The sequence below is a fragment of the Protopterus annectens genome, chromosome 1.part1, assembly GCF_019279795.1.
Source record: "Protopterus annectens isolate FY-2018-M chromosome 1.part1, PAN1.0, whole genome shotgun sequence".
NCBI lineage: Eukaryota > Metazoa > Chordata > Ceratodontiformes > Protopteridae > Protopterus > Protopterus annectens.
Genome location: NC_056726.1, coordinates 381,981,112 through 382,008,813, shown reverse-complemented (window position 1 = coordinate 382,008,813; position 27,702 = coordinate 381,981,112). Strand labels below are relative to the sequence as shown.

The window sequence follows — 27,702 nt, the reverse complement described above, 5'->3', positions numbered from 1 at the left end:
AAAGAAAATGGAGGATAAGGCAAAATCTATGCAAACGGTGAAGGATTTCTTACAGGTTCAGCCTCCTCGATTTAGCAGAAATTGGCCAACAAAGAATTGGTCCTTTCCAGTTACAGACAAACCTCAAAGGGGCAGATACAGACGTCCAAGAGGTAGAGGTCAACCACAAGGTCCTTACAGGCCTCGACAATGGGATGCATCAACCCAGAAAGAAGGGGAAGACAGACCTCAACCTTATAAAAAACAGCCCCAATGACTTCCCACTACAGATGCCAAACAGTTCTCTCTTGGCAGCCCCCTTGGGAGGAAAAATGGCACTTTTCTATCACAATTGGCATATGATCACCAAAGACAAATGGGTTCTCAACATTGTATCTCAAGGTTACAGGTTCCACTTTCACACTCTGCCAAGGTTAAAAGAAATGCCAAATCTGCCACCAAATCAATGGGCAGAGGCTCAAAGACAAATTACAGCACTTATGGACATGAGAGCTATTCACAAGGTACCAACACAGGAGCAAGGACAAGGATTTTACTCAAGACTCTTTCTGGTTCCCAGAAAGGACAAAGCCTGGAGGCCCATTCTGGATCTTTCTTCTCTAAACACTTACCTAGATGTTCCAGAATTCAAAATGTTGACACTACAGCAGCTTCTTCCCATGCTGGGCAAGAAAGCTTGGCTCGTAACTTTGGACCTCAAGGAGGCATACCTGCATGTCCCTATCAGACAAAACTGCAGAAGATACCTCAGATTAATAGCTGGTTCAATGCACTACCAATTCTCTACACTGCCCTTTGGCTTATCTACTGTGCCCAGGGTCTTCACAAAGTGCCTGGCACCAGTAATTGCATTTTGCAGACAGAAAGGAATTCAAATTTATCCGTACCTGGACGACTGCCTGATTCAAGCAGAGAGCAAGGACATTCTTCTAAAGCATCTGGCATTTGTAAAAAAGTTATTAAGTTGCCTAGGGTACACAGTAAACGAAAAGAAGTCAAAACTAGTGCCCTCACAAGAGATAATATTCCTGGGTGCCAGCTTGAATACAACAGCCCAGATGGCTTATCTCACGCCAGACAAGCAAGGACAACTGACTCAATATTTTCAATTGATGGCAACAAAGACCCAACTCCCTGCAAGAAAAATTATGCAGGCCTTGGGTTGCATGGCATCTTGCATACTACTAATTCCATATGCCAGACTGCATATGAGGAAACTACAATGGTACCTAAAGAGTGTCTGGTCTCAACACTGTCAAAGTATGGAAACAGTAATACCACTAATTCCTTGCCTTCAACAGGAGTTTCGATGGTGGGCTCAAGCTTGTCACCTCAACAAGGGACAGCCTTTCACTCAACCCACAGCCAGGCAAACACTGACAACAGATGCATCGGATTACACCTGGGGAGCACACATGGCAGGAAAATGTATTCAAGGCAAGTGGCCCGCAGAACAAAGGCATCTTCACATCAATCAAAAAGAGATGCTAGCTGTGCAAAATGCCCTTATAGCTTTCAAGGACCTTCTGCATCCAGGACAACTACTACTAAAGACAGACAACACCACAGTTATGTGGTACATAAACAAGCAAGGGGGCACTCATTCTTATCCCCTCTGCAGACAAGCCATGACCTTGTGGAACACAGCTCTAACCTATCAAGTTCATTTGGAAGCACAATTCCTGCCAGGAGAGAAAAACAAACTGGCAGACGACTTAAGCAGAAACATCATGGATCCACACAAGTGGAAATTACATCCACAAATATTCAGAATGATAACACAAAAATGGTGGAGCCTGGACATAGATCTGTTTGCATCCCCAATGAACTGCCAGCTACAGAAATTCTGCACAAGGACTTACCACCCACAAGCATGGAAAGTGGATGCCCTCTCATTCAGCTGGAAAAACCTACAAGTATATGCTTCCCCACCACTACCTCTCCTTCCAAAGGTACATATAAAAGCCAGGCAAGAAGAGCCAAAGATGATCCTGATTGCCCCAGACCGGCCACGCCAGCACTGGTATCCAATCTTAAAGAACTTAGCACAAGGTCCACCCTGGATTTTGCCTCAAATCCCACATCTTCTGACTCAGCACAACAATCAGATACTTCACAGCCAGCTAAAGACTTTAAACCTGGCTGCATGGAAGATTCCTTAGTCAAGCAAGCAATGCCTCTCTCTAAAGCTGTTATGGATGTCTTTCTGGAGGCCAGAAGGCCTAGCATCAGGAAAGCCTATTTGGATAAATGGAAGAGATTCTGTGCCTGGAATCAGGCTCACAGCCTTGACCCTCTTGTCCCAAATATTCCTCAGATACTACAATATTTAACTGAGATGCTGGACAAAGGCCTCTCCTTTTCATCCATCAAGATCCACGCCTCTGCCATATCTGCTCATTACAACACGGACCCACCAATTTTTTCTAGTCCTTTGCTAAAACAGTACCTCAGAGGGGCTAAAAACATAAGACTGCCCCGTAGAGCACCTACTCCAGCTTGTGACCTCAACTTCGTGTTGGAAAAATTAACTTTACCTCCTTTTGAGCCAGCTAACACAGCAGATTTAAAATATGTCTCTTGAAAAACTGCTCTGCTCCTGGCAATAACCTCAGCACGAAGAGTTTCAGAATTAGAGGCACTAATGGCAGTGGAACCTTTCATCATTTTCCACCAAGACAGGGTGTCTTTAAGAACAAACCCTACTTTTATGCCAAAGGTGGTATCAAGTGTGGCTCTAAACTAAACTATTCACTTGCCAACTTTTTATCCAAATCCACAGAATAAAGGGGAGAGACTTCTGCATTCTTTGGACATACACAGGCAGATGTTCATTGTGTTACCCTGCTGCAGTCATCACACTTGGGTTATCCTGCCATCAGGCGGTCCCGCAGTCGGCCCAAATTCCGAAGTCTTGGTCCAGCGTTGGTTGCTGTCGCTTCTTCCCTGACGTCAGTGCGCCAGGGGTATATAAGAGGCATCCAACGCCATTTTCTTCAGTCTTTCTTGCCGCGCGGTGCCCGAAGCAGAAGCAGTTTGCAAGTGCCGGTCGGCTGACACCTGAGATTTTCAATTTGAATTTCAGTCCGAAGTCTTCAATAAAGCTAAGTACCCCGTTGGGGAACATTTTCTTGCCTCAGTCCGATGTCAGAAAAAGTTAACAATTGCATTTCTTGTGGGAAGCAAATACCTCATAAGGACTTCCATTCCTATTGTATTCCTTGCCTAGGCCCAGACCACGACGTCACAGGTTGTCGGTTTTGCGCTAGGTTTAATAAACGAACTATCAAACGCCGTTTTGACTTCGCACGGCATTACTTTGGTAGGAAATTTAATTATATCATGCCGTCGGAGCAGCCGACGACCGCTATACATAAAAAACGCAAGGATAAGGACAGGCAGCCTAGGAACAAGCCAGACTCCGAGGCCTCAGCTGGGCCTGTCGCTGGTTCTCCGGTTTTCAGTGAGGCACCTACGCAGCCCCTGATGACCGCAGAACTGGAACCGCTGACAGCTGTGGATTCCCAAGCGGAGCCTACTAGGCCGACGCAGCCATCTACCGACACCAGAGCAGAAGTAGACACCGGGGCAGTGGAAACACCTTCTGTTGCAGACTACACTCACCATTAAATCTTATGCTAAGCTTAAAACTCCTTTAAAACCTAAGAAAACTGTACATCAGTCTAGTGCAAGGCCCCATGCCTAAGAAACAGATGCTTAAGATGGCTGAAGATTTGATTACCCTTATCAGGGGTTCCCATCCCCCTCCTGATAAAAGACCAAGACAAGAGGAGGATTATGCATCCTCTGACCAGGTATCTCTCTCCTCAGATTCTTCTGAGGAACAGGATTACACTTTTCCACCTTATGAAGATTCTGATGCTGAAGACTCTATTCCCTCAGCATCTCCCCCTGAAGACTACTCCTTTAGGGAAACTTTACATACCATGAGGGAACATTTCCACTGGGAAGGCCAGGATTACTCAGATTCTAAGAAAAGGCTCCGAGAGTTCCTTTTACTACCCCAGCACAGACCTCTTGCAATCCCTCCTGTTTTAGATATTGTGGATGATGTCTACTTGGAGTCTAGTTTAAATCCAGACTCTCTACCTCCAGCTCCAGCCAAACCAGACAGATACTACAGAGTACCTAACTCACACAAATTCCTTTATAAAAGCCCTGTAGCTGACACAGAAACTATTTCCCAGGGTCCTAAGGGAGCAAAAGCTTCTATGGCTAAAAATCCTGTGCCCTCTGAAAGGGATTCCAGAGCCCTAGATAGATGGGGAAAGAAAATATACACATCAGCAACTCTGGCTATGAGAGCATTAAATTGCCAGTTTCACATGTTGAAATATCAACAGTTCCTAATGTCTCAGTTAAAACAAAAAATGAGCACACATTCAGAACAGTCTGAATTCAAGGAAATGCAGGATCTGTTGCATGCAGCTGAACAGGTGGGCAAACATACTTTACAATGCGGATTTGATTAATTGGAAGCTTCCTGTAGAGCAGCTGTTACTGGCTCTGTCATACGTAGACATGCTTGGTTAAAAGAACAAACCCTTCCTGACCATGTTAAAGCAAAATTATTGGATGCACCTCTATAACAGGATGTATTATTTGGTGTCAAAGCTGAAGAGGTTTTAAAGAAAATGGAGGATAAGGCAAAGTCTATGCAAACAGTCAAGGATTTTTTGCAGGTACAACCCCCTCGTTTCAGTAGAAATTGGCCAACAAAAAACTGGTCCTTTCCAGCTTCAGACAGATCACAGAGGGGCAAAGACAGACACCCAATGGGCAGAGGTCAGTCACAGGGCCCTTACAAACCTCGACAATGGGGTTCTGCTACCCAGAAAGGAGGAGAAGACAGGCCCCAAGCTAGCAGAAGACAAACACAATGACTCTATCCTCAAACTACCAAGCAAATCTCTCCTGGCAACTCCCTTGGGAGGAAAACTAGCATTTTTTGCAGACAACTGGCACATCATCACAAAAGACAAATGGGTTCTAAACATTGTCTCTCAAGGATACAGATTCCACTTTCATACCTTACCAAGGATCAAAGGAATGCCAAACCTGCCACCAAATCAATGGGCAGAGGCACAAAAACAAATTACAGCTCTCATGAACATGAGAGCCATTCAACAGGTACCTACACAGGAGCAAGGACAAGGATTTTACTCAAGGCTCTTCCTAGTCCCAAGAAAGGACAAAGCATGGAGACCCATTCTGGATCTTTCAATTCTGAACACCTATCTGCAAGTACCAAAATTCAAGATGCTAACACTACAGCAGCTTCTTCCCATGCTGGGCAAGAATGCTTCGCTAGTCACTTTGGACCTCAAGGAGGCATACCTGCATGTCCCTATCAGACAAAATTGCAGAAGATACCTCCGCTTCATTGCAGGTTCAACGCATTATCAATTCTCTGCACTACCCTTTGGCTTATCTACTGCACCCAGGGTCTTCACAAAATGCCTGACACCAGTAATTGCATACTGCAGACAAAGAGGAATTCAAATATACCCATACCTGGACGACTGCCTTATTCAAGCGGAAAGCAAGGACATTCTTTTAAAGCATCTGGCATTTGTCAAACACCTTCTAAGTTGCCTAGGGTACACAGTAAATGAAAAGAAATCAAAACTAGTGCCCTCACAAAACATAATATTCCTGGGTGCCAGCTTGAATACAACGGCCCAGATGGCTTATCTCATGCCAGACAAGCAACGACAGCTGATTCAATATTTCAAAATAATGGCAACAAAGACCCAACTCCCTGCAAGAAAAATTCAGCAGGCCTTAGGATTCATGGCATCTTGCATACATCTAATACCATTTGCAAAACTGCATATGAGGAAATTACAATGGTACCTGAAAAGTGTATGGACTCAGCACAGCTACAGCTTGGAAACAATGATACCACTCATTCCCTGCCTTCAACAGGAGTTTCTATGGTGGGCACAGGCATGTCACCTCAACAAGGGTCAGCCTTTCACCTTATCCACAGCCAGGCAAACTATGACAACAGATGCATCGGACTATGCCTGGGGAGCACACATGGCAGGGCAGTGCATTCAGGGCAAATGGACTACAGATCAGAGGCATCTGCATATCAATCTAAAAGAAATGCTAGCAGTACAGAATGCCCTAACAGCTTTCAAGGACCTTCTACACCCAGGACAACTAATAATAAAGATGGACAATACCACAGTAATGTGGTACATAAACAAACAAGGGGGCACACATTCCTACCCTCTATGCAGGCAAGCAATGACCTTGTGGAACACTGCACTGTCTTACCAGGTTCAATTACAAGCACAATTCCTGCCAGGAAAGAAAAACACAATGGCAGACGACCTAAGCAGAAACATCATGGATCCACACGAATGGAACCTAGATCCACAAGTATTTGCAATGATTGCTCAAAAATGGGGACACACAGACATAGATCTGTTTGCAAGCCCCCACAACTACCAACCTCAAAAATTTTGCACAAGGACCTTCCATCCACTAGCTTGGAAAGTGGACGTACTCTCATTCAGTTGGAAAGCATTAACAGTGTATGCCTTCCCTCCACTGCCTCTTCTAGCAAAGGTACTGCTGAAAGTCAGATTAGAGAGGCCACAAATGATACTCGTTGCACCAGACTGGCCACGCCAACATTGGTATCCAATTTTAAGGAACATGGCCCACGGCCCACCATGGATTTTGCCACAAATTCCTCACCTGCTCACCCAGCGAGACAATCAGATTCTACACAGCCAGCTCAAGACTTTAAACCTGGCTGCATGGCAAGTTACCTAAACAACCAGCCAACACCTTTATCCAAACTGTTATGGATGTCATTCTGGAGGCCAGGAGACCCAGCACCAGGAAAACCTATTCAGACAAATGGAAAAGATTTTGTGCCTGGAACCAGGCTAAAGGCCTAAATCCCCTTGATCCAAACATCCCTCAGATTCTACAATATTTAACAGAGATGTTACACAAAGGACTTTCCTTTTCATCTATTAAGATCCACGCCTCAGCAATTTCGCTCATTACAGCACGGATCCTCTTTTATTCTCACTTCCACTCCTAAGACAGTACCTCAGAGGGGCTAAGAACTTAAGACCACCAAGGAGTGCTCCAACACCTACTTGGGATCTCAATTTTGTTCTGGAAAAGCTTACACTGCCGCCCTTTGAACCAGCTTTTTCAGCTGATTTAAAATTTCTTTCATGGAAAACTGCCCTACTACTAGCAATAACCTCAGCTAGAAGGGTTTCAGAGCTACAGGCACTAATGGCAGTGGAACCTTTCCACATTTTTCATCAAGACAGAGTCTCTCTATGTACTAACCCTTCCTTTATGCCAAAGGTGGTATCCTGTGTGGCCCTAAACCAAACCATTCACTTGCCCACCTTCTTCCCAAATCCCCAGAACAAAGGAGAAAGACTCCTGCACTCTTTGGACATTCACAGGCAATTACTTTACTACTTGGATAAAACTAAGGCTTTCAGAAAAACTGACCAGCTCTTTGTAGCCTATGCTACAGGATCACAAGGAAAAGCTATCTCAAAACAGACCATTTCTAAATGGATAGGGCATTGCATATGTTTCTGCTACACGCATCATGGGAAACCGGTACCTGCTAACATTAGATCCCACTCCACCAGGGCTACAGCTACATCAGCAGCCTTTCTCAGGGGAGTGCCAACCAAGGATATTCTGGAAGCTGCAACTTGGAGTTCAGTGCACACCTTCACCAAACACTATCACTTACCTCTATACTCTAAGACTAGAGCTGGTTTTGCCACTGCAGTTTTGCAGGGCCTACTAGCTTCTTCTAACCCTGTTTGACTCCACCTCCTATCCTTAGCTCTGGGATTCAACCCAAGTGTGATGACTGCAGCAGGGTAACACGATGAACATAGTACAGTTTTGTACCTACCATAAATGTAGATGTTCGAGTGTTCACCCTGCTGCAGTCCAGGTTACCCTCCCTCCATCCCCTCCGAACTAGCTGAACTTATCTCTACCACTCTATACTATACTACTTCTGTGGTGTATTTGCTTATGCCTAAGGGTTTTGTTTTATTTTTATATAGCTATATGTGTATATATATATATATATATATATATATATATTTTTTTTTTTTGCCTACCTATTGGGGGCACCTGACATCTGGGGCAAGAAAAACTGAAGAAAATGGCGTCAGATGCCTCTTATATACCCCTGGCGCACTGACGTCAGGGAAGAAGAGACAGCAACCGACGCCGGACCAAGACATTGGAATTTGGGCCAACTGCGGGACCGCCTGACTGCAGGATAACCCAAGTGTGATGACTGCAGCAGGGTGAACACTCGAACATCTACATTTATGGTAGGTACAAAACTGTACTTTACGCTTCTACTTGGACAAAACCAAAACTTTCAGAAAAACTGAGCAATTGTTGGTAGCATATGCTGCAGGAGCACAGGGAAAAGCCATTTCAAAACAGACCATTTCAAAATGGATAGGACACTGTATACATGTCTGCTATACACACCATGGGAAAACTGTACCTAACAGCATTAGGTCTCATTCCACCAGGGCAACAGCCACTTCAACTGCCTACCTCAGAGGAGTACCTACCAAGGACATTTTGGAAGCAGCAACTTGGAGTTCTGTACATACTTTCACCAAGCATTACCATCTGCCTCTTTACTCTAAATCCAGAGCTGGCTTTGCCACTGCAGTGCTGCAGGGCCTTATAGCCACCCCTAATGCCTTATAGAACCAGCCAAACTACCTCAGCTTTGGGATTCTACCCAAGTGTAATGACTGCAGCAGTGTAACACGATGAACATAGTACAGTTTTGTACCTACCATAAATGTAGATGTTCGAGTGTATACACTGCTGCAGTCCAGGTTACCCTCCCTCCTTCCCCTCTTACTTGCTGGTATGTACCTAAGTCTTCTACCCTTTACTACCTATGGGGAGTATTTGCTGGTAACTGAAAGTTATTGATTGCTTTTCTTATGTATGTTTTATTAGCAATTTGCATTGCCTACCTTTTTAGGGGGCACCTGACATCTGGGGCAAGAAAAACTGAAGAAAATGGCGTCAGCTGCATCTTATATACCCCTGTCGCACTGACGTCAGGGAAGAGGTGACAGCAACCGATGCCGGACCAGGACTTTGGAACTTAGGCCGACTGAGGGACCGCCTGACGGAAGGATAACCCAAGTGTAATGACTGCAGCAGTGTATACACTCAAACATCTGCATTTATGGTAGGTACAAAACTGTACTTTCCTTATATCTGTCTGTCTATGGTTAGCTCAAAAGACAGGAAGATTGATGAATATTTAACAAACTGTTTAATATAACATTAGAAAAAAAAACAATAGTCTGGACTAGAAACATTGCCCTACTTTTTGTTAGCAATTGATTCATTAGTTATACAGACTGCTATGCTTGCTCAGATGGTGTCTATAAACCAGCTGCATTTGAGGTCTGTGATGAAACTCCTGTTGAACGGCCCAAACTTAATGTTTGTTTATTTATTTATTTAACATTTGTTTACCTGGAAAGTCTGACTTGGAATGAAGCGAATTTTCAGTGGAGGCCCAGGGAGAAATGCTCCAGATGCATGTCTTTGAAACATGGAAGGAAACCCACATGGACGCAGGGAGGACATACAGACTCCACACAGAAGGCACTCAAGCCGAGAATCGGACTAGATAACCTCTTGCTGTGAGGCAACAACACTACATGCTGCACCACTGCGTCATCCAAATAATCTTGTTGTAATGTTTTTATGTTGTTATTTTCTACCACAGTGATATATGGGCTTGAAAACTATCTCTGAGATATTAAAGGGGAAGTAAAAAAACTGAGAGTCGTCTGGATGAAACTGGTTACACCTGAACATGACATGTAGTTACGTTGTTTCCTTTGCATTACCCTGTTCATATTGTTGTTGGTAGGGTATAATTTTTCTGTGACAGACCCTTTTTGTTTGAGACAGGATTTCTTTGAAAATGTATCTATGTGGTTTACTTATTTCCTTAACTGAAGAGTTTGTTTTCCCATTATTTTCCAGGTCTGTGATGTTACCTACTGGCTGAGTAACTGGCAGACTTAAAATCTTAGACCTTACATTTCAGTATAATTCCTAGTCTAAGCCATGCAAGCTTTCGCATGACCAGCCATGACACAGCGTGGCTTAAAGAGGCATCCATTATACCTTAAGTATACTTATGTGTGGTTTACTATCAAAATGTGGAACGGCACTTAAACAAAACTGGGATGGTCAAATGTGTCTTTTCCATTTTCCGTAATGCCATTCTGAAAATGTTCAAATGCACATTAGTGAATGGTAGTGTACATTTGCTAATGTGCATTTCACTTTCTGATAACAGATTGCACTACAGGGGGATCTGGAAATTTACCCTTTTCCTCACTGTAGTGCAATCTCAGAGTTGGAATATATAATTTGCAGGGGGTATCCCCCACATGAGGGGTGCAGGGGGGGCTTGCTGCCCTGAAAAACTGTAAAGACTTGTGCTATGGACATACAATTCATATGGCAGCTTCACCACAACTTCCTGATGGTCTTACTTCACCTCCTGACATTCCAAATTTGTTCGAGTGTGGAAGTTGAGGTGATGATTTTCAATATTCCGTAACAGTTTTTTGTTTGTCTTTTCGGCTTTTCCCGGTTAGGGGTCGCCACAGCGGAACTCCGGTCCGCTAATGATTGGCAGTAGATTTTTTTATGGTGCCGAGTTGCCAGCCCGACACCCAACCTTCAGCGAAAGCACGCCCATTCACACATGTCTTTCAGAGGCCACTCAACCGTGGGGAGGACATGCACAGGAGAACCTCTTGCTGTGAGGCAATAATGCTACCGCTGTTCCACTGCGGCTATAACACATTCCATAACAGTGATGTTGCCAAATTCAGCAAGCAAGTGAATAGTTTTTTTTTTTACTTTCAACTTTTTGATAGTAAACCCTTGTGTGCGTGTGAATCTCAGTGTTATCTACTGTAACACTATGTCTTCTCAGTGTCGATAAGGAATCAGAGCTTCACCCCAACATTTCCAGATTCACTGTAAAACACAACTTTGATATGATACCATAAGGGTTACATAATTTAAAGCTCTATAAGCTAGTGTTAGAGCTGTATGAATCCTAATCATACCAGCTACATTGTAGCATTTTATTTATTTATTTACTAACTGGGTAACATAACTGGTCTTTCTCTAGCCATTTTCAGCCATGATGTAGTCCTCACATACACAAACACACTGGTGTGTGTGTGTGTGTGTGTGTGTGTGTGTGTGTGTGTGTGTGTGTGTGTGTGTGTGTGTAGATGTAAATATTGATATAGATATAAATATACATATATACAAATGCACATATATATATATATATATATATATATATATATATATATATATATATATAGATATAGATATAGATATACACATGTACATATTGTAGCATGTGACACTCAACAGTTTAGACAGTTTCCTTAAATCACTGCTGTTTATTTACTGTGAGAAATGCAAAATAATGTTCATTTTTAAACTGAAATAAAAACACTTTTGCTTTTAAATGCTTCTGGTAACTTACAGTCTAAGTTAATTGTTTAAAGTTCCTCGGTGAAACACAGGCTTCCCTTCAGTTCATAAGCTTGATATAACAGCATTGCTAGCTCAAATACATCCAGTTTGGTCCCTGGTACTCCTTAAATAAATCCACAAGTAGGTTTATGGTATTCTTTGAGTCCAGAGTTATGCTTCTGGTACACTTTGGCTGGATTCTGAGGGTCTTCTGGTCAGTTCTTTCCAAGAGTCGCCATTCTTACTCCTGAAATCTCAGTCTGTGAGAGGCAAATATCTGTGATCTTGTAGGCTTTCTGCCCTTCTTTTAACCACAGCATTGTAGATGATTCACATTATCTTCTGCTTTTATAGGTTTTACTACCATAATGCATTGTCTATACACACCACCATTAAATTCTTACCAAAAGAGATGGTGTATATGTAGCACTTCTAATGTACCAAATAAACATTTCCAGTACATCAAACAGATGCCACACTACAATGACACAACCTCTCCCTACATAGAACCTCTGGTTCTGCACTGAATGAGATGGGTTGTGACACCAGGATAACGCACTCATGTTCTTGTGACTGTTGCTATACCTGTGTTTTGTGGTGAAATGAAGTGGCTGACAAAACCTACCACTACCTACTTAACTCAGTGTTCATGCTCTGTTGATTGTATAGCCCCTGCAGGAATGCATGGTCAGTTATTAAAGCAAAGTTATTACCCAGTATGTAATACTGCATGGGTATCAGTGCCCACTTAATAGGAAGATATTCCCACTGTATTACAGAGTATCTTGTCTGAGTCTTACTTAACTTTTCTAATGAGGTAGCTGACTAGGTATTCTTCACCATGTACTTCCTGAGGTAACACAAGCTCCAACCCAATTTTCAATGCACTTTTAGTAAGGTCAGGGGCAACTAAGGCTCTGAACATAAGAATTTTATGTTAGTCACATAAGAATTTTATGTTAGTTAAGATCCTTATCTGCAGCTATGGTACACCTTATCTGGATTGGTGCTTTACCTTTTACAAGGTTTGAAAGAGAACAAGCTAAGGTAGTAAAACTGGTCAAAAACTTACTAGTCCTAAAAGTGCTTTAGTTTCTTGTTTGATATGGGGTATAGACCATTTTTAACAGCTTCCATTTTATCTATTTTGGGGTTTAAGTACTCCCCACCCAGTTACACACCTTGAACAGTTGAATTTTGTCATACAAAGCTTACTTTTGTCAGCATTAACTTTAAATGTTGTTTATCTGAAAGAACCCAGCACAGCTTTTACTTTGTACAGATGTGACTCCCAGTTTTCTGAGAAAATGACTATGCCATCAAAGTACGCAGCTAAGTACCTGGCATGAAAAACTGCTGCATCATCAAGTTACGAAGCTAAGTACCTAGCATGAAAAACTACTGCATCATCAAGGTACGCAGCTAAGTACCAGGTGTGAATAGCTACCATATAATCAAGGTGCGCAGCTAAGTACCTGACATGAAAAACTGCTGCATCATCAAGTTACACAGCTAAGTACTTGGCAAGAAAAACTGCTGCATCATCAAGGTATGCAGCTAAGTACCAGATGTGAATAAGTACCACATAAACGAGGTACGCAGCTAAGTACCTGACATGAAAAACTGCTGCATCTAGGATTGCAGGCATGTGATAGGATAGTGCAACACTATGTAATGGGGCCAGCAGTGCAAAGGCAGCTGAGATCTCAAGACAGGGAGCTAAGTACCAGGCATTAAAAACTACCACATAATCAAGGTACGCAGCTAGGTACCTGGCATGAAAGTACGCAGCTAGGTACCTTCATGAGGTCGATACAACAAACATAAAAATTTCAACAAAATACAAATTAAAGGTCATGCTGCTAAACACTAGGAGTCTAAACATGAAACTGCACTTACTGCAAGCATTCTTAACCCTGGAAGATGCTGACATTTGTGCAGTCACAGAAACCTGATTCAAAGCTGCGGCGAGCACCCCAGCCTTACCTGGTTACTCATCCTATCATACATTCAGACCCCAAACTGTGGGCAGCAAAGCCAAAGGAGGCAGAGTTTCAATATATATTAAAGACGCACACACCTAAAGGCCGGTCAAACAGTATGACACACAGGAAATACTCCAGGTCCAGTTAACCATTGACAAGACCCCTATTCAAATCATAGCTAACTACAGGCCCCCAAATTTGACTGAAGACGCCCACTCAGCCTATCTGGACCTCTTCGAATCTATCAAGATTCAACCCTTTACCTTGATCCTGGGTGACTTTAACTACCTAACCATAGATTGGAAAAACTACTCATGCCAGAACACAAATGCCCAGCGATTCCTTGATGGTTCTATCAATGTGAATGCCTTGGAACAGCTAGTTGATACCCCCACAAAAGGAGATAATATCTTGGACTTGGTATTAACCAACATGAGTAACCACTGCAGCACCCCTACAGTATCATTCTCCCTGGTAAGATCCAACCATAAAACGGTCACTTTCGAAGCCAGCATCTTCCTTGACCCCCTTCTAGCTAGGGTCAAACAAAAAAAAACTTCTCCAAAGTTGATTACAGCCTCCTGAGGGATGGTATAAACAGCTTCACAGGCCCCTCACCCTTTGTAGGAACTGGCACCAATGTTCAAACCTACACCAAAGTACTATCCGAGCACTTATATAGATGCTTGGAATCAGGAATACCTGACAGGAAAAAATCAACCTCCACAAGTAAGAGTAAACCTGTCTGGTGGACATCTGCAATAAATAAACTATATAACAAAAGGAAAAAATTGCTGTCCAGGACCAAGAAGGTGCAGATACCCAATTGGAAGCAATCTCTCCTTAGCCTGAACAAGAAAATAAGAGCACTAGTGAAATCCTCTAAAGCCAACTTCAAGTCCAAATTGGCGATATCTACTAGAGACTACTAGAGATAAGGCCTTCTTCACATATATCCGCAATCTCAAAGGAAGCACCCAGATCTGTTCAGAACTGGTGGTCAAGGACACCACATACACAGATGCTGTAGATATAGCCAACCTACTGTCTGACAGATGCAGTGAAAACTTCACCCCCTGCCCCCCATCAGTAAATCAGGTCATCCCCAGTACCTGCCCCCCCCTTATCTCTAGAGAACAGGTCATCACTGCCTTCTCAAAGGCAAAAAATACAGCCTCCATGAGACCCGATAACATCCCAGGCTGCATCCTACATGAACTCAGGCATGAACTTGCAGCACCATTAGGCACCCTATTCAACCAAAGCCTGAGTACCAGCTTTGTCCCAGCCAAGTGGAGGACAGCCACTGTCATCCCTTTACACAAAGGTGGAGTGTCCACTGGTCTGGGAAATTATAGACCCATCAGCCTAATTAGCCTGATTTGCAAGGCCATGGAATGGTTTATCATGGACCTCATTAACAGGGACATTGGCAACCTCCAAACACTCGACCCCACACAGTTTGTCTTTGTCAAAGGGAGGTCATATCTGTTAAATCTGGTCAACTTCTTTGAAGCAGTCACCAGAGTCATGGATGAGGGGAAGATGGTGCACACTGCCTACCTTGACCTGGCCAAAGCCTTCAGCACTGTTCCCTACTCGGGCATAATAGATAAACTCTCTCAACTAGGCATCAATCCATATGTTACCAGATGGGTGGCAAACTGGCTCACTGACAGAACCCACTAAATCAAAATAGGTTAGCCACCTCATGCGGTAGACCCGTAACAAGTGGCGTACCCCAGGGATCAGTCTTGGTGCTTCTGTTATTCAGGATATACTTCACTGAGGTGCAGGCCAAAACCAGTGGGCTATGGCTGACTAAGTTTGCAGATGACTGCTAGTTGGGCGTAGTCATCAATCCCCAAGTGATGTGGATGTCCTCCAAGAGGGTCTTTCCCAAACAAATGACTGGTGCCAGAAACATGGCCTCAAGTTGAATGCCAGGAAATGCATCATCATCCCCTTTGGGGAGAGTGACGTCCCCCCATATTATCACATTAATAACAATGTCCTAAGCACGCAATCAGTCGTGAGGGATTTGGGCACCCAGGTTGATAGCAACCTGACTTTTGACCACCATGTTGTTGCCATTGTACAGAAAGCTCTCTACATGGCCCACCTCATAAGTAAGGGTATCTCATCCAGGGACAAGGAGGTCATAACATCCCCGTATCCTTCCCTTATAGGACCAATTATTGAGTACAATGCCCCCTTTGGCATGTACCTTGCAAAGCACATGCAGCAGCTGGAGATACCACAGAGGTTCCTCACCAGGAGAATCCAGGACCTCAAACATCTACCCTGCACAAATAGGCTAAAAACCCTGTCTCTCTACTCAGTTTCATACAGACTCCTCAGAAGTGACCTCTGTCTGGCATGCAAAGCAATCTCAGACCCCACCTTGATGGGACTACTGCATATCTGCAAGTCAAGCTCCACTCGAGTAACCCTCATGTGCAACCTCAGTACGCAGCTAAAGTACCAGGCATGAAAACCTACTACATCATCAAGGTATAGAGCTCCATACCTGGCATGAAAAACTACTATATCACTGAGGTACACAGCTAAGTACCGGGCATAACATTTCCGAACTTTATCCATGAGTACATGAGAAGTGACAGGAGTACTGTGAATTCCAAAGGATAAGACAGTAAAACAGAAAAGATCTTAAAAACAGGCGAGTGCTGTCCTACCTTTGGCTTCAGGGATGGGGATCTTCCAGTGTCCTTGGTTGAATTGAGTGTGGTCAAAAATATTGCTTTGTCAGAGCTGTCTATGAGCTCATCCACTAAGGACACTGGATCAGTTGAAAATCTGGATATAGCATTTGGCTTTAGAAAATTATTAAGCAGTGATGTAGAACCATTCAACTTAGGGTTCAACACAATCAGACTGTCGTATTTGCTTTGGGATTCCTCCATAATTCGTAATTTAAGAATTTGGTCACTTCTTTATCTATTAGTTTTTTGGGACTCTGGTACAGATTCATAGGTTATTTCTAGATATTTGATCAGGTAGATCATTAGTAGCCAAACAACTGCAATTCCCACTACCTGCTACTACCGGTTTCCATAATGATTTGTGTGCACAGACCTGGAGTATATTTACAATTATGCTCCATTCATTTAGGCATTGTTTAATATGAATAGGAACTCTGTTCTAGAAATGAGGAATTCATTGATAGATATCCCTGTCCCACCTCCAGCTTCTGTTTAAGTTGCAGTGGAGAGTTAGGTCTCTTATACATCTGCACATATTACTGCTTCTTGATGGTCTGTTCCTCATAAAATTTGTGGTTTTCTGGCAAATCAGGGAAGATTGAAGTCACAGAACAATGCCATATATTTGAGTTACAGATTTTATATCCTTCAGAAAAATGCATGCTAACACAAATCTTGTTATTCTAGCAACTTTCTAAGTTTATAGGAGTAATATTTAAAATTGCATACGTTTGAGTTACAGACTTCATATCCTTCAAAAAGTGTATACTAACACAAGCTGGTTATTCTATCAATTTTCTAAAGTTTATAGGAGCAATATTTTATCTATTTTTGGGCCTTTGTCCCCCCATTATTTTAGGATCCGTCTAGATTTTCTGTGCTAAGAAGTTGAGAGGTGTCAGTGGCAAAGAGTAAATGGCTGCAAGGCAGAGTTGCCTTGTATCTCCTATGATCCCATGACTCCATGATTTACACTGTGAGGCAGGAAAGTAAAATGCTGTATCATTGTGCTGCCTAAAGTTATGAGTTCTAAAACATTTGCAATCATAGCTACTACGGTCACATTTGTACTATATAGCAAATTATTTTTTAACTTCGTAACTGTAAAGTACTAATACCCTTTAACTGACTTGCCTTGGAAATAAAAAAAAACTCATTTAACTATATTCATTTTCAAACAGTAGCAGATGCAGAAATAAGGTGCCAAACATTTTTGCACTCTAAACTAAATCACAATAGAGAATATTGTGCAGGCTTGAATTTCATACTACATCGACCAACAAATGATGGATTGTATAGGTATGTCTAATAGGTTCATAGGTGTGTACTAGGCTGATGGCCCTGGGGTCTTTGCAAGCCTAGACATAGGATTACCCTGGCATCGTGCCACCCGACCTTAGTTCCCAGTGCCTCTGTCAAGTAGAGCCACTGGAGTTATCCCCGGGGTGAATTTTCTATTTCCCATCCACTAATCAAGATTTCTCTTGAAGAGGGTCAGCAACGTGCTCTGCTTGACATGTATAATAAGCTATTGCAAAGTAAAATCATGATAGAATAGTTATTGCAATCTACTATGTTCAGACACACTTTGTTTGAACATTGTAGATCACTAGGTGTTCTCTGGTAATCAGCACTCTTAGAACTAATATTTCCTGATGTTACAGATGAGAATGTTGTACAAAAAGGACAGTAATGTACTGCTTGAAAGGATTTCAGAGAGCTGCATCAAGGAATTCTGTCCCACTGGCCTTAGTTATATGCAGTGAAAGAAGGTGTGGAGTGCGCCCCCTGCACACATGACAAGTGTAACGGGACTTGTCCTACAAATAAAATATTTTTCTGATGTCTCCACAGTGTAATGTTTACAAAGTAGTTTGAAAAGTGAATCCTCAATAACATCTACTTTGCTCTATTATGTTCAAAGAACTGAGGATTCATGCAACTGTCACAGATTCAATGTACTGCATTCCACTATTAATAAATGGGAGGCAAAAAATGAAAACCTTTCTTCAGATGAGGTTTTATACTGGCAAAGATAAGCAGGTTTCTAAATCCTCAGTTCAGCAGCATAACTGCTGTGAGTGTACAACTACCATTGATTTTAATGGTGGAATGGTTTTCTGTTACTACTTCCGTCACAAGGACATGTGTGGAGGACTCTGAAAGCCCTACTGAGGATAAATGTTAGAACATTGTCAAGGTATACCTGTAGTTAACAGACAGTGGGGGAGATAGCTAGTACCTACATCCCTCATCAACACCTCCTGCACTACAGCTAACTGATCAAGTCAAGGGCAAGATGGACAAGATCAGCTACCACCAGCAGATGTAGATTATAGCCAAGTACAAGCGGTAGCGTTGTCACCTCACAGTAAGACGTTGTCCTGTTCGATTCTCAGCTAAAGCGTCTTCTGTGTGGAGACATGCGTGAATGGGCGTACCTTCTTTGAAGGTTGTGCGTCAGAGCTGGCAACTCAGCACTTAAAAAAATCTACTGCCAATCATTAGCGGACCGGAGTTTCGCTGTGGTGACCCCTAACCGGGAAAAGCCGAATGACACAACAACAATCAGGAGCTAAGGTGATCTCACACTACAGATAGTGAAGAAATGGAAAAAAATCTCAGATAGGCTTGCTTCTGTAAGAAAGTAAATGAAGTCACTGTTGTATGACAGTATGTTTTTCATTTTAGAATGCCTGTGATCTGGAATTCCGACACTCTTCCATGCAGTATAACATGCAGCCTGTAGCTTACGTCTTGTTGAAATTCTGAGGACTGCAATTGTAATCCTTAGACTAGTGATACTGTATGTGTGAATATGGGGAATATGTACTAACTCCGGGGACAAGTTACTTCAGTATGTTCCCCCTACAGCAGTCTCAGGGATAATATCTATAATTAGCAAGAGTGTGGAGCGCACACCCCCATGTCAAGGTGTTAAGGGATACAGAGACAAAGCACTACTGCAGAACTACTTTACTAGCATTACAGTGAGTTTCAGTATTCATTGCATTTCTTCTTTCTGCAATTGCACTTTATATATTAAAATCATGGGACTCACAGTTATGGCTTTCACACATCTGGTAAGGAGCCCAGCCAGCTGATGTCAAGATAACTTCAGTCTTAGGATATGAAATGGAAATGGGAGTTCAAGAATAAAAGTGTTATATAGCCCTAGTGGCATATCAACCCCCTTTTGAAATGTCAATACTCGAAATGCCGACTGCAGACGAGCTGAAAAAAAAAAGACTGAAAACCCAGGAAAAGTGCAAATCTCAAAGATTGCTCTTCTCTTTTAAGCTTCTTTTTTACAGGGGGAGCAAGTACCCCCATACCCCCCAAACTTATGCATACCAACTCTGACATTGCCATACCTCAGAGAAAAAGGAATATTCCCAGAAAAGTTCATCTGGACTTAGTATATGTAAGTACATTTTTGGTCATTCATTCTCTGTGTTTCAGGACTCACTCCCAATATTTCAAATGGTTATCATCATATCACCTAAAAGCTTCAGGGATGATGATCATGTTTCTTACTTAGTAATACAGTACTAAAGTTACAATATTTACATAGCATTTAAATATTGGGACATTAATGATGGATAGAATTACAAACAAGTCACTGATGTTTGCCTTTTTGCAGTCGAGTTACTTTCTGGAATGCATGGCCAAATAAGTACAAATTGCATTTTTTATAAAGTTTATCTATTTAGTAGTGTTTCTTTTTTTCGCTTTATTTCAGATTATTAAATTATTACTTTCCAGAATACATGACCAAATAAGTACAAACTGTATTTTTTACTAAGTTTATCTGTCTAATAGTGTTTAATTTGTTCCTCTTTATTTCAGATTACGGCCCCTGGATATTGAATTTATGAAGCATCTAAATAAAGTAGTTAATATCATTCCAGTCATTGCTAAAGCAGACACTATGACACCAGAAGAGAAGATAGAATTCAAGCAAAGAGTAAATAAAATTCATATTTACTTACAGATGTTTTATCACAAACAAAGTTTTATTATTTCTTTGGTGTATTGACAGCATATATTGGTGCATATAGGGATAGCAAAGTACATGCCTCAACAGCATGGATAAAAGCATCACACACTGCATGCTCTGGCCTAGCAATATTGGCACATGGTTTCTGTTCCCATATTATGAACCCCTGGCAATGTGAAATACATTATGGAAGAAAACATCATTGGGATCATGCAGTCTGTCCATCTTCCTCCCTGGCAGAAAAGGTAGTAGCAAGCAGTTCTAGTCAATTAATAGCATATGACAATGCTTCTCAAGTGGTGAGGCCAGCCTCTCTGGGAAGAACAAAGCCCTTTTCAGGACAGGTTCAAGCCAGTATGAAAGTGTGCACTTTAAATGTTGCTTGTGTTGTTTTACATGAGATCAAGCTAAATTCTGAAGATTAATAGTCAATAAATGTGTATATCTCAGTAAAAAGTATTAATAAAATACTGTAGCATGCCGAATTTTGGTTATTTGAAGTGTGTGTAGATATATGTGTGTGTGTGTGTGGGGGGGGCAGATTTTTACCTTGTATAGTGAGGCTCAAAGTACTTTTTGCCATCAAGGGGAAGCTCGAAGATGTTTTTGTGCTTTAAAGAAGTCTAAATGCAACACAGTCTGACAATATGTCCAATAATCATCTACCTCTTACCAGTATTTCTTTATCTGCCTCATGCATTCTTAAGTTGTTCCACAGTGATAGAAACACTGTCTCGTCATACTTCTCTTTCTGCAAATGCCCACTTCCACTATTGTCCCGTGGGCTATGTCCATGCTGCCTTTGTGATGTGACCATTGTGTTCTCTGACATCTCTTTTTCTGTCAGACACTATCCTTCAGAACTGAGGTACATTTAGTTCCATCAGGTGATGACTTCAGCAACAGCAGCTATATGGTTTTGGGCAATACATTATTAATGTTACTGAGAAACTATTGCTCCTCAGACATTACTGATGTTACTGAGAACCTAATGCACATCAAGCATTCCTGTTGTTGCTGAGAACCTAATGCACTTCAAACATTATTGATGTTACTGGGAGCCTAATGCACCTCAAACATTACTGATGTTACTGAGAGCCTAATGCACCTCAAACATCACTGATGTTACTGAGAATCTAACGCACCTCAAACATTCCTGATGTTACTAGGAATGTAATGTACCTCAAACATTACTGATTGTTACTAAGAACCTAACGCACCTCAAACATTATTGCTGTTGCTGAGTACGTAATGCACATCAAACATTACTGATGTTGCTATGAATGTAATGCACCTCAAACAAGCCTTGAAATGAAACTCACATCCCTGGCTTTTGTGATCAGCAAGTTAATATTCTTGCTCTTTTAAGGCACTTATAACAACAGGACTGAACTCCATGTAAATTGTCAGTTATGACTTCTAAAATTAAATTTCAATAAACAGAACCTTTGTCTCTTATATTGATTAAGATGTTCAGATATACAGGTAAGACAAGTACTTTTGCAAGAAACTGTGTGCCTGTGTGTGTGTGTTTGTGTGTGTGTGTGTGTGTGTGTGTGTGTGTGTGTGTGTGTGTGTGTGTGTGTGTGTGTGTGTGTGTGTGTGTGTGTGTGTAACAGTTAGTGAACATGCAGACAACTGGATATACAAGATAATATTCAATGGCCGCGCTTTTTTCATCCTTTACTACAGGTGCGCAAAGAGCTGGAGATAAATGGGATAGAATTCTACCCTCAGAAAGAATTTGATGAGGACATGGAAGATAAAACAGAACATGACAAGATAAGAGTAGGTGGAGATTCATTTTTATTTGTTGCAGACACTCATTATGGTCAATTCTATTTTCTTCCTAGAGTGACTTTCATCTCTGACCCACAATACAGTTATACTGGGTATACTGCTGCTGCTAAGCTGTCAGGACTGGAAATTACAGTTGTTTAAGTAAACTTACCATAACAGTAAATGTTCGAATGATCACTGTTGCAGTAGCCTAAGATGGATAGGTTCTGTCCTGGATAGGATATAACAGCCGGCCAGCTTCCAAAGATTCAGGGCACCTTCCAAACACCCAAACCATTAGTCACCATTAGTCATCTTGCACTGTCCTGACTAAAAAGACAGGTTTGGGCACCAAGCCCTTCAAAGCTTTACTGCCATTGAAGATTGTGGTCCTCTGTGGACCTTCAAGGATCAATGGCTTGTGCTCTTCCTTTGCTGGGCACTACGTTCCCTTTGGGGAAAACCTTCCACGTTACAACACTATTGTATTGCACTTTCCTATTTAGAAAAGTTATTTTTAAGCTAGGAGTGTCATGAGACTTAGCTCTAGCTTCATCAGTCTCGCTATGGTCTGTTTTGGAACTGCTGGATTGAACGCAGAGAGCACTCTTCCTTTCCAAGTTCTTGTATCCTTTACCTTTTAATTTTCTGGAACTCTGAATCTATAACTTAGTAAACATTCATGTGACTCACATAGAAGAAAACATGTTACAGAAATCTCTTTTTATCACTGCTCACAAACAAATTATAGATAATGGTAGCTATAATATGTCCTACAAAAAGCTGGCAGCAGCTGACAGATAGATCACTCATGTCATCAGGAATAATTTGCATAATAAAACATAGTTTACTGTTACTGAAAAGCTTTAAACCAAACTTTACTAAGGTTTAAAATTATGAGAGGAAGTGACATTTCTGCTCGACTACTGCCTACAATTTGTGATGGCTGAGGAAATGCTGCACTCTAGAATAGGTTTCAATGTTAAGGGTTTCATTAAGCCCTGAAATTTGTGTTTTTTTATGTGTTTCTACTTTCTGATTGTATAAAGTAGACAAAAAGAACTATACTGTGCAGATAAAAAACAAAAACTGCCTAGTACAATTAAATGTGTACTAACAGAGAAAATCAGTACTAACATGGCATAAATTCTCACTAATACGGCATAGAAACTTCAGAATGGCAAAAAGAAGGTAAATCATGAAGAATCTCTCAGTATAGCTCAGGAGTTGCAGCAGGACAGGAGGCATTCACTTCCTGACAATGAAATCTGACATCCAACAGCAGCAGAAGTGAGCTGTGCATACCTTTGTGTTTTGTGCCTCATTGTTGACTGATTAGGCATTGTACAGCACAGAGCCATTGCAAATTCATGAATTTTCTTTAACTACCTGAATCTTTTAAAAATAAACATAGAACGAAATAAAGATAACTGCCAAAACTAAATGTTAAAAAATTTAGCATGTCAAAGTCTGCCTGCCATAATCTCAAATGACTAATCCCACCCCACAACATGTTAGACCTAGTAATTTCTATAATGGTCATTTTTTTCTCTATAGTCATCTGAGAATGCCTGGCAAGTCTTCCTGTAACATGTTTTTTTTTTGGAAGATGCAGGATCATTTGTGAACCTGCCATTTCAGAAGTATCTCTGAAACATTAATATGTTCACACAGTCCCGTCCCTGGTACATGAGGCCTTTAGTACTGAGGAGTGTGACTCCTATTTACACATGCTGACATAGAGAATCTACATTAACATGAATCCATTCACAACAGTGTATTTAAAAATAAACACCTAATACAGAGCACCTGGAGACAAGACATGCACTATTTCTGATGTCAGAAATTCATATATGTATATAGGATATGTAGGTACAGTTGGCATTTCTTGAGAAGTGTAGTATTTTACTTATAGCTTTCCCAGCTGCAATTATAAAATGTTCCCTGCCATTTATACTATATTTAATTATCTTGTATTCCACGGGCAAAGTCCTGTAAACTAGTATAATTACTTTGTCTTACCTGTAATAAGCACATATTTTCTTATCAGCTTTAGACATTACCTAAGAAACCATGATTTACCCTTTCACTTCCTTTGGTAAGAAAATAGCAATGGAAAACAAGTGCCTCTTCCAGACAAAGAAACGGATAGAACAGATATAGATGCTCACACACACACACACACACACACACACACACACACACACATGCACACACGCAGGCACACACACACCCGCACACACACACACACGCATGCACACACACACCCGCACACACCCGCATGCACACACACACACACACACACACACACACACACACACACACACACACACACACACACCCGCACACACCCACACACGCACACATGCACACAAAGGTTTACTTTTACTTGAAGCTTCAGTGTTTCTTTTCCCTCTTCTTCAATCACTCATTTTAGATATTCCAAATAAGTTTAACTTCCCTGCTATTGTTAGGTAAAAATCATAGTATCAGTGAGAGACCACAAGAACCACAGCCTTTTGTAACAAGCATGTAGTTGCACAATCCCCTATTTCACATTTCTGTCTTTTGCTAAGGACATTTTGAGTGTTCTAAGAAATCTTCCCCTGAGAACAGCACACATTCTCAATCCTCTGCACACTGTGACTATACCTGGGAGTAGATCATCTATATTGTGATTCAGCACACAGTACAAGCTACACCCTTGTGACCCTAGGTTTGATTCCTTCAGATTTCACTTAATCAATGTGCAAGTCAGTTAACCAAGTTGTTGCTTTTAGGTCACTCTGAAAAAGATTTTTGCTCCTAGTGAATTAGGTCCAGCTTTTACAAATTAATAAAATAAAATGTAGCATATAATATATGTAAACATCTTCTCTTCTTAATTCCCACTTCTACAGGTAGGCTAGGCAATGCAGTGAGAAAGAATATGTCCCCATTCAGAATGTTATTTTTTAATTTGTAAACACAAGTGATGTATTTTCTGAAAAGGAAGGAAGGCATAAACTCAACACTAAAAGGGAAAGGGAAATTACATTAATATCTGGCAACACTTAGCAGCAGTTTCAGAAAGCTACAGTTGACTTTGCATGTATAAAAGCCTTTATTTAATGAATGGTTATTATTATTATTATTTTTTTTTTTGCTTGTTTTGCTGACTGGGATAGCCCAGATGGCTAGAAACTCATTTAACGTACAGGCCCAAAGAGATAAGATAGTGTCCAAAACTGTACTTAACAATGAAATCCACTATTACATGATTTCTAGATCTTGTCTATCAACTTAAGGACACATGAACCAAGATACTCATAAAAGGGCACAATAAAATGTCAATTTAACATGATAGTTAATATTTACATTGTATGTGTATATATATATATATATATATATATATATATATATATATATATATATATAAACCAGGATGCTGAGATGTATAAGTCACATTACTGCAGTCAAAGGTTGGGATTCATAGACAATTAGAGTGACATGCTAAGGCCATTTGAGTGGTCTGTGGCAACAAGTGGCTTAATACCAATTCAGAGACATATGTTGTGGTGACTGATATGGCATCTACTATGAAATATGCCACACATGCAAGGGACCACTTAAATATATGCTTATGAGGTCGTGTATACAAATGAGCCTGTAATGCTGTGCAAATACATGCACATAATATGGTGTTGCAATTCAAAGGTACACATAAGAAGGTTACTGTGCAATAGAGAAAACCTTTACAGCATGCTGGCACTAGAGATGCACACCATCAGGCATTGCAGTGACCATTGATCAGTAGCATTAAGTGGTTGTCAGAATCAGTACAAATGCAGGTCCTGTACCACATTGTACTCACCAACATGACTGAAGCAGTCTCAAGCAGTGTCCTGCATATCACTGCCTCAGCAAATGGTGAATTGTTTCAGAATGGACCTAGACATCCTGATATTCCTAGTTAATATGCATTGTTCACATGCTGAATCTAAGAGTCAGCATAGCATGCCTATCGCTGTGGAGAGGAAGGTGTGTGTAGTTGTTACCATCTTATCTTAAAGGGCCTTTCATTGACCAGCTGGGGACATATCAGGTATATTGTAGGCATCAGTCTACCAAATATTTAATAAGTTCCTTGATGGCATGCTCCTGCATATGGAAGAATATAAATGGCTCTCCAAGAGTTCATAGGAGATCACTATCATTGAGCATGACTCTTATAACATTGGTCAATTTCTTGAGGTACTGGGTGGCACCAAATGAAATAATAAGGGCCCCACATAGCCCACAGTCTTAGAGACATGTGAGCTAGGAGGATAATATGCAATGCACAGGGCATTGTCATAAATGTGCCTGTGCAGCACTCTGGCAGTTCACATGATTCCATACCTGGCATACATATAGTCTGTATGAATGGCTTCAGTGAAGTCATTTTCCCCAGGGATATTTAGTTGCTAAGTAAGTGCATGCCACTCTCCTGACAGTAAGTGTTATATAAACATAAGCTGTGTATGTAGCCACTACCCCCCCAAAAAAAGAATATATATATATATATATATATATATATATATATATATATATATATATATATATATATATATATATGGAGAGAGAGAGAGCATTATCGGTGATGCTGGCTTACCCCTAAAACCCTGGCTTATAACCCCGTTCAGCACTACCCACTCTGAGATACACAATGTCAACAAGTATGTGTTCAGTCCCTTCAATGCACATGTTACTGTCCTTATGTATATGAATGGACATTTCAGCACATCCATGAGTCAGTTAGCAAGCTTGTGATATGTGTCATGCTGTACAACATGATTATGCAGAAATAGGAGAGGCAGACAACCAGTACAGAAATATAAGAACAATCTATGCAAATGACTGCGTAATCGAAAAGATGCCTAGTGATGTACTCTTTTAAGTCAATGCATTTAAAAATTCCTGTCACACTTTTCCAACACTTAGTGGGGATCAATTTCCAAATCCATTAGGACCATGTGTGATAACCCTAGTGTAAATCTGTGTTTATCTGTCCAGTTATTTAGACTGGCTTTAAAGTTGAGTGGCACAGTTGGCTTTGTACAAGCCCAACGGTTGGTGATGGGTCTCATAACAGAAGAGTTCATCAGTACATCATGTGTACATCCCATTGGAAATTAACTGGAGCAGATAGAAGAATTTATTGACTATTGGAGAAACATGATGATCAAATGAGAAAGAGTTATCTGCATGAAAAAAAAAACAGGCTAGTGCATTGATCCACATGGACCCATATCAAGCTCCTTGCAGCAACACTGACTGATTAAGTGATTTGGACAAGGTCACACAGTAGATAAATGGAGGCTATGAGAATCAAACCCTGAGGATCAAACCCTTCACTGCTCCTGAACATGGTTTTATCATTCATATTCTTGAGTGTTTGTGCTAATGTACACTACTTACAATAAATTATGCATTGCATTAAAATATCATTAGCACACACACACACACACACACACACACACACACACTAAACTAAAGGTATGCATACTCCTACCATGTTTCCTACAAAGCCTTTTGTGGTACTAAAGGCAGTAGAAGAAAGAGTACTACAAAAGTACAAACAGCACGTGGA

The 27,702-nt window shown here is 41.2% G+C and overlaps 1 protein-coding gene across 3 annotated transcripts in view; it reads left to right on the top strand.

The window, feature by feature from the left end:
- SEPTIN3 (septin 3) overlaps positions 1 to 27,702 on the top strand; it is a 743,127-nt gene that overhangs the window by 663,122 nt on the left and 52,303 nt on the right. For all 3 annotated transcript variants that reach the window (XM_044075351.1, XM_044075343.1, XM_044075358.1), the window contains 2 exons: positions 20,162 to 20,279; positions 22,005 to 22,100. In XM_044075351.1, coding sequence (XP_043931286.1) covers positions 20,162 to 20,279; positions 22,005 to 22,100 — 214 coding nt within the window. The remainder of the gene's footprint in view (positions 1 to 20,161; positions 20,280 to 22,004; positions 22,101 to 27,702) is intronic.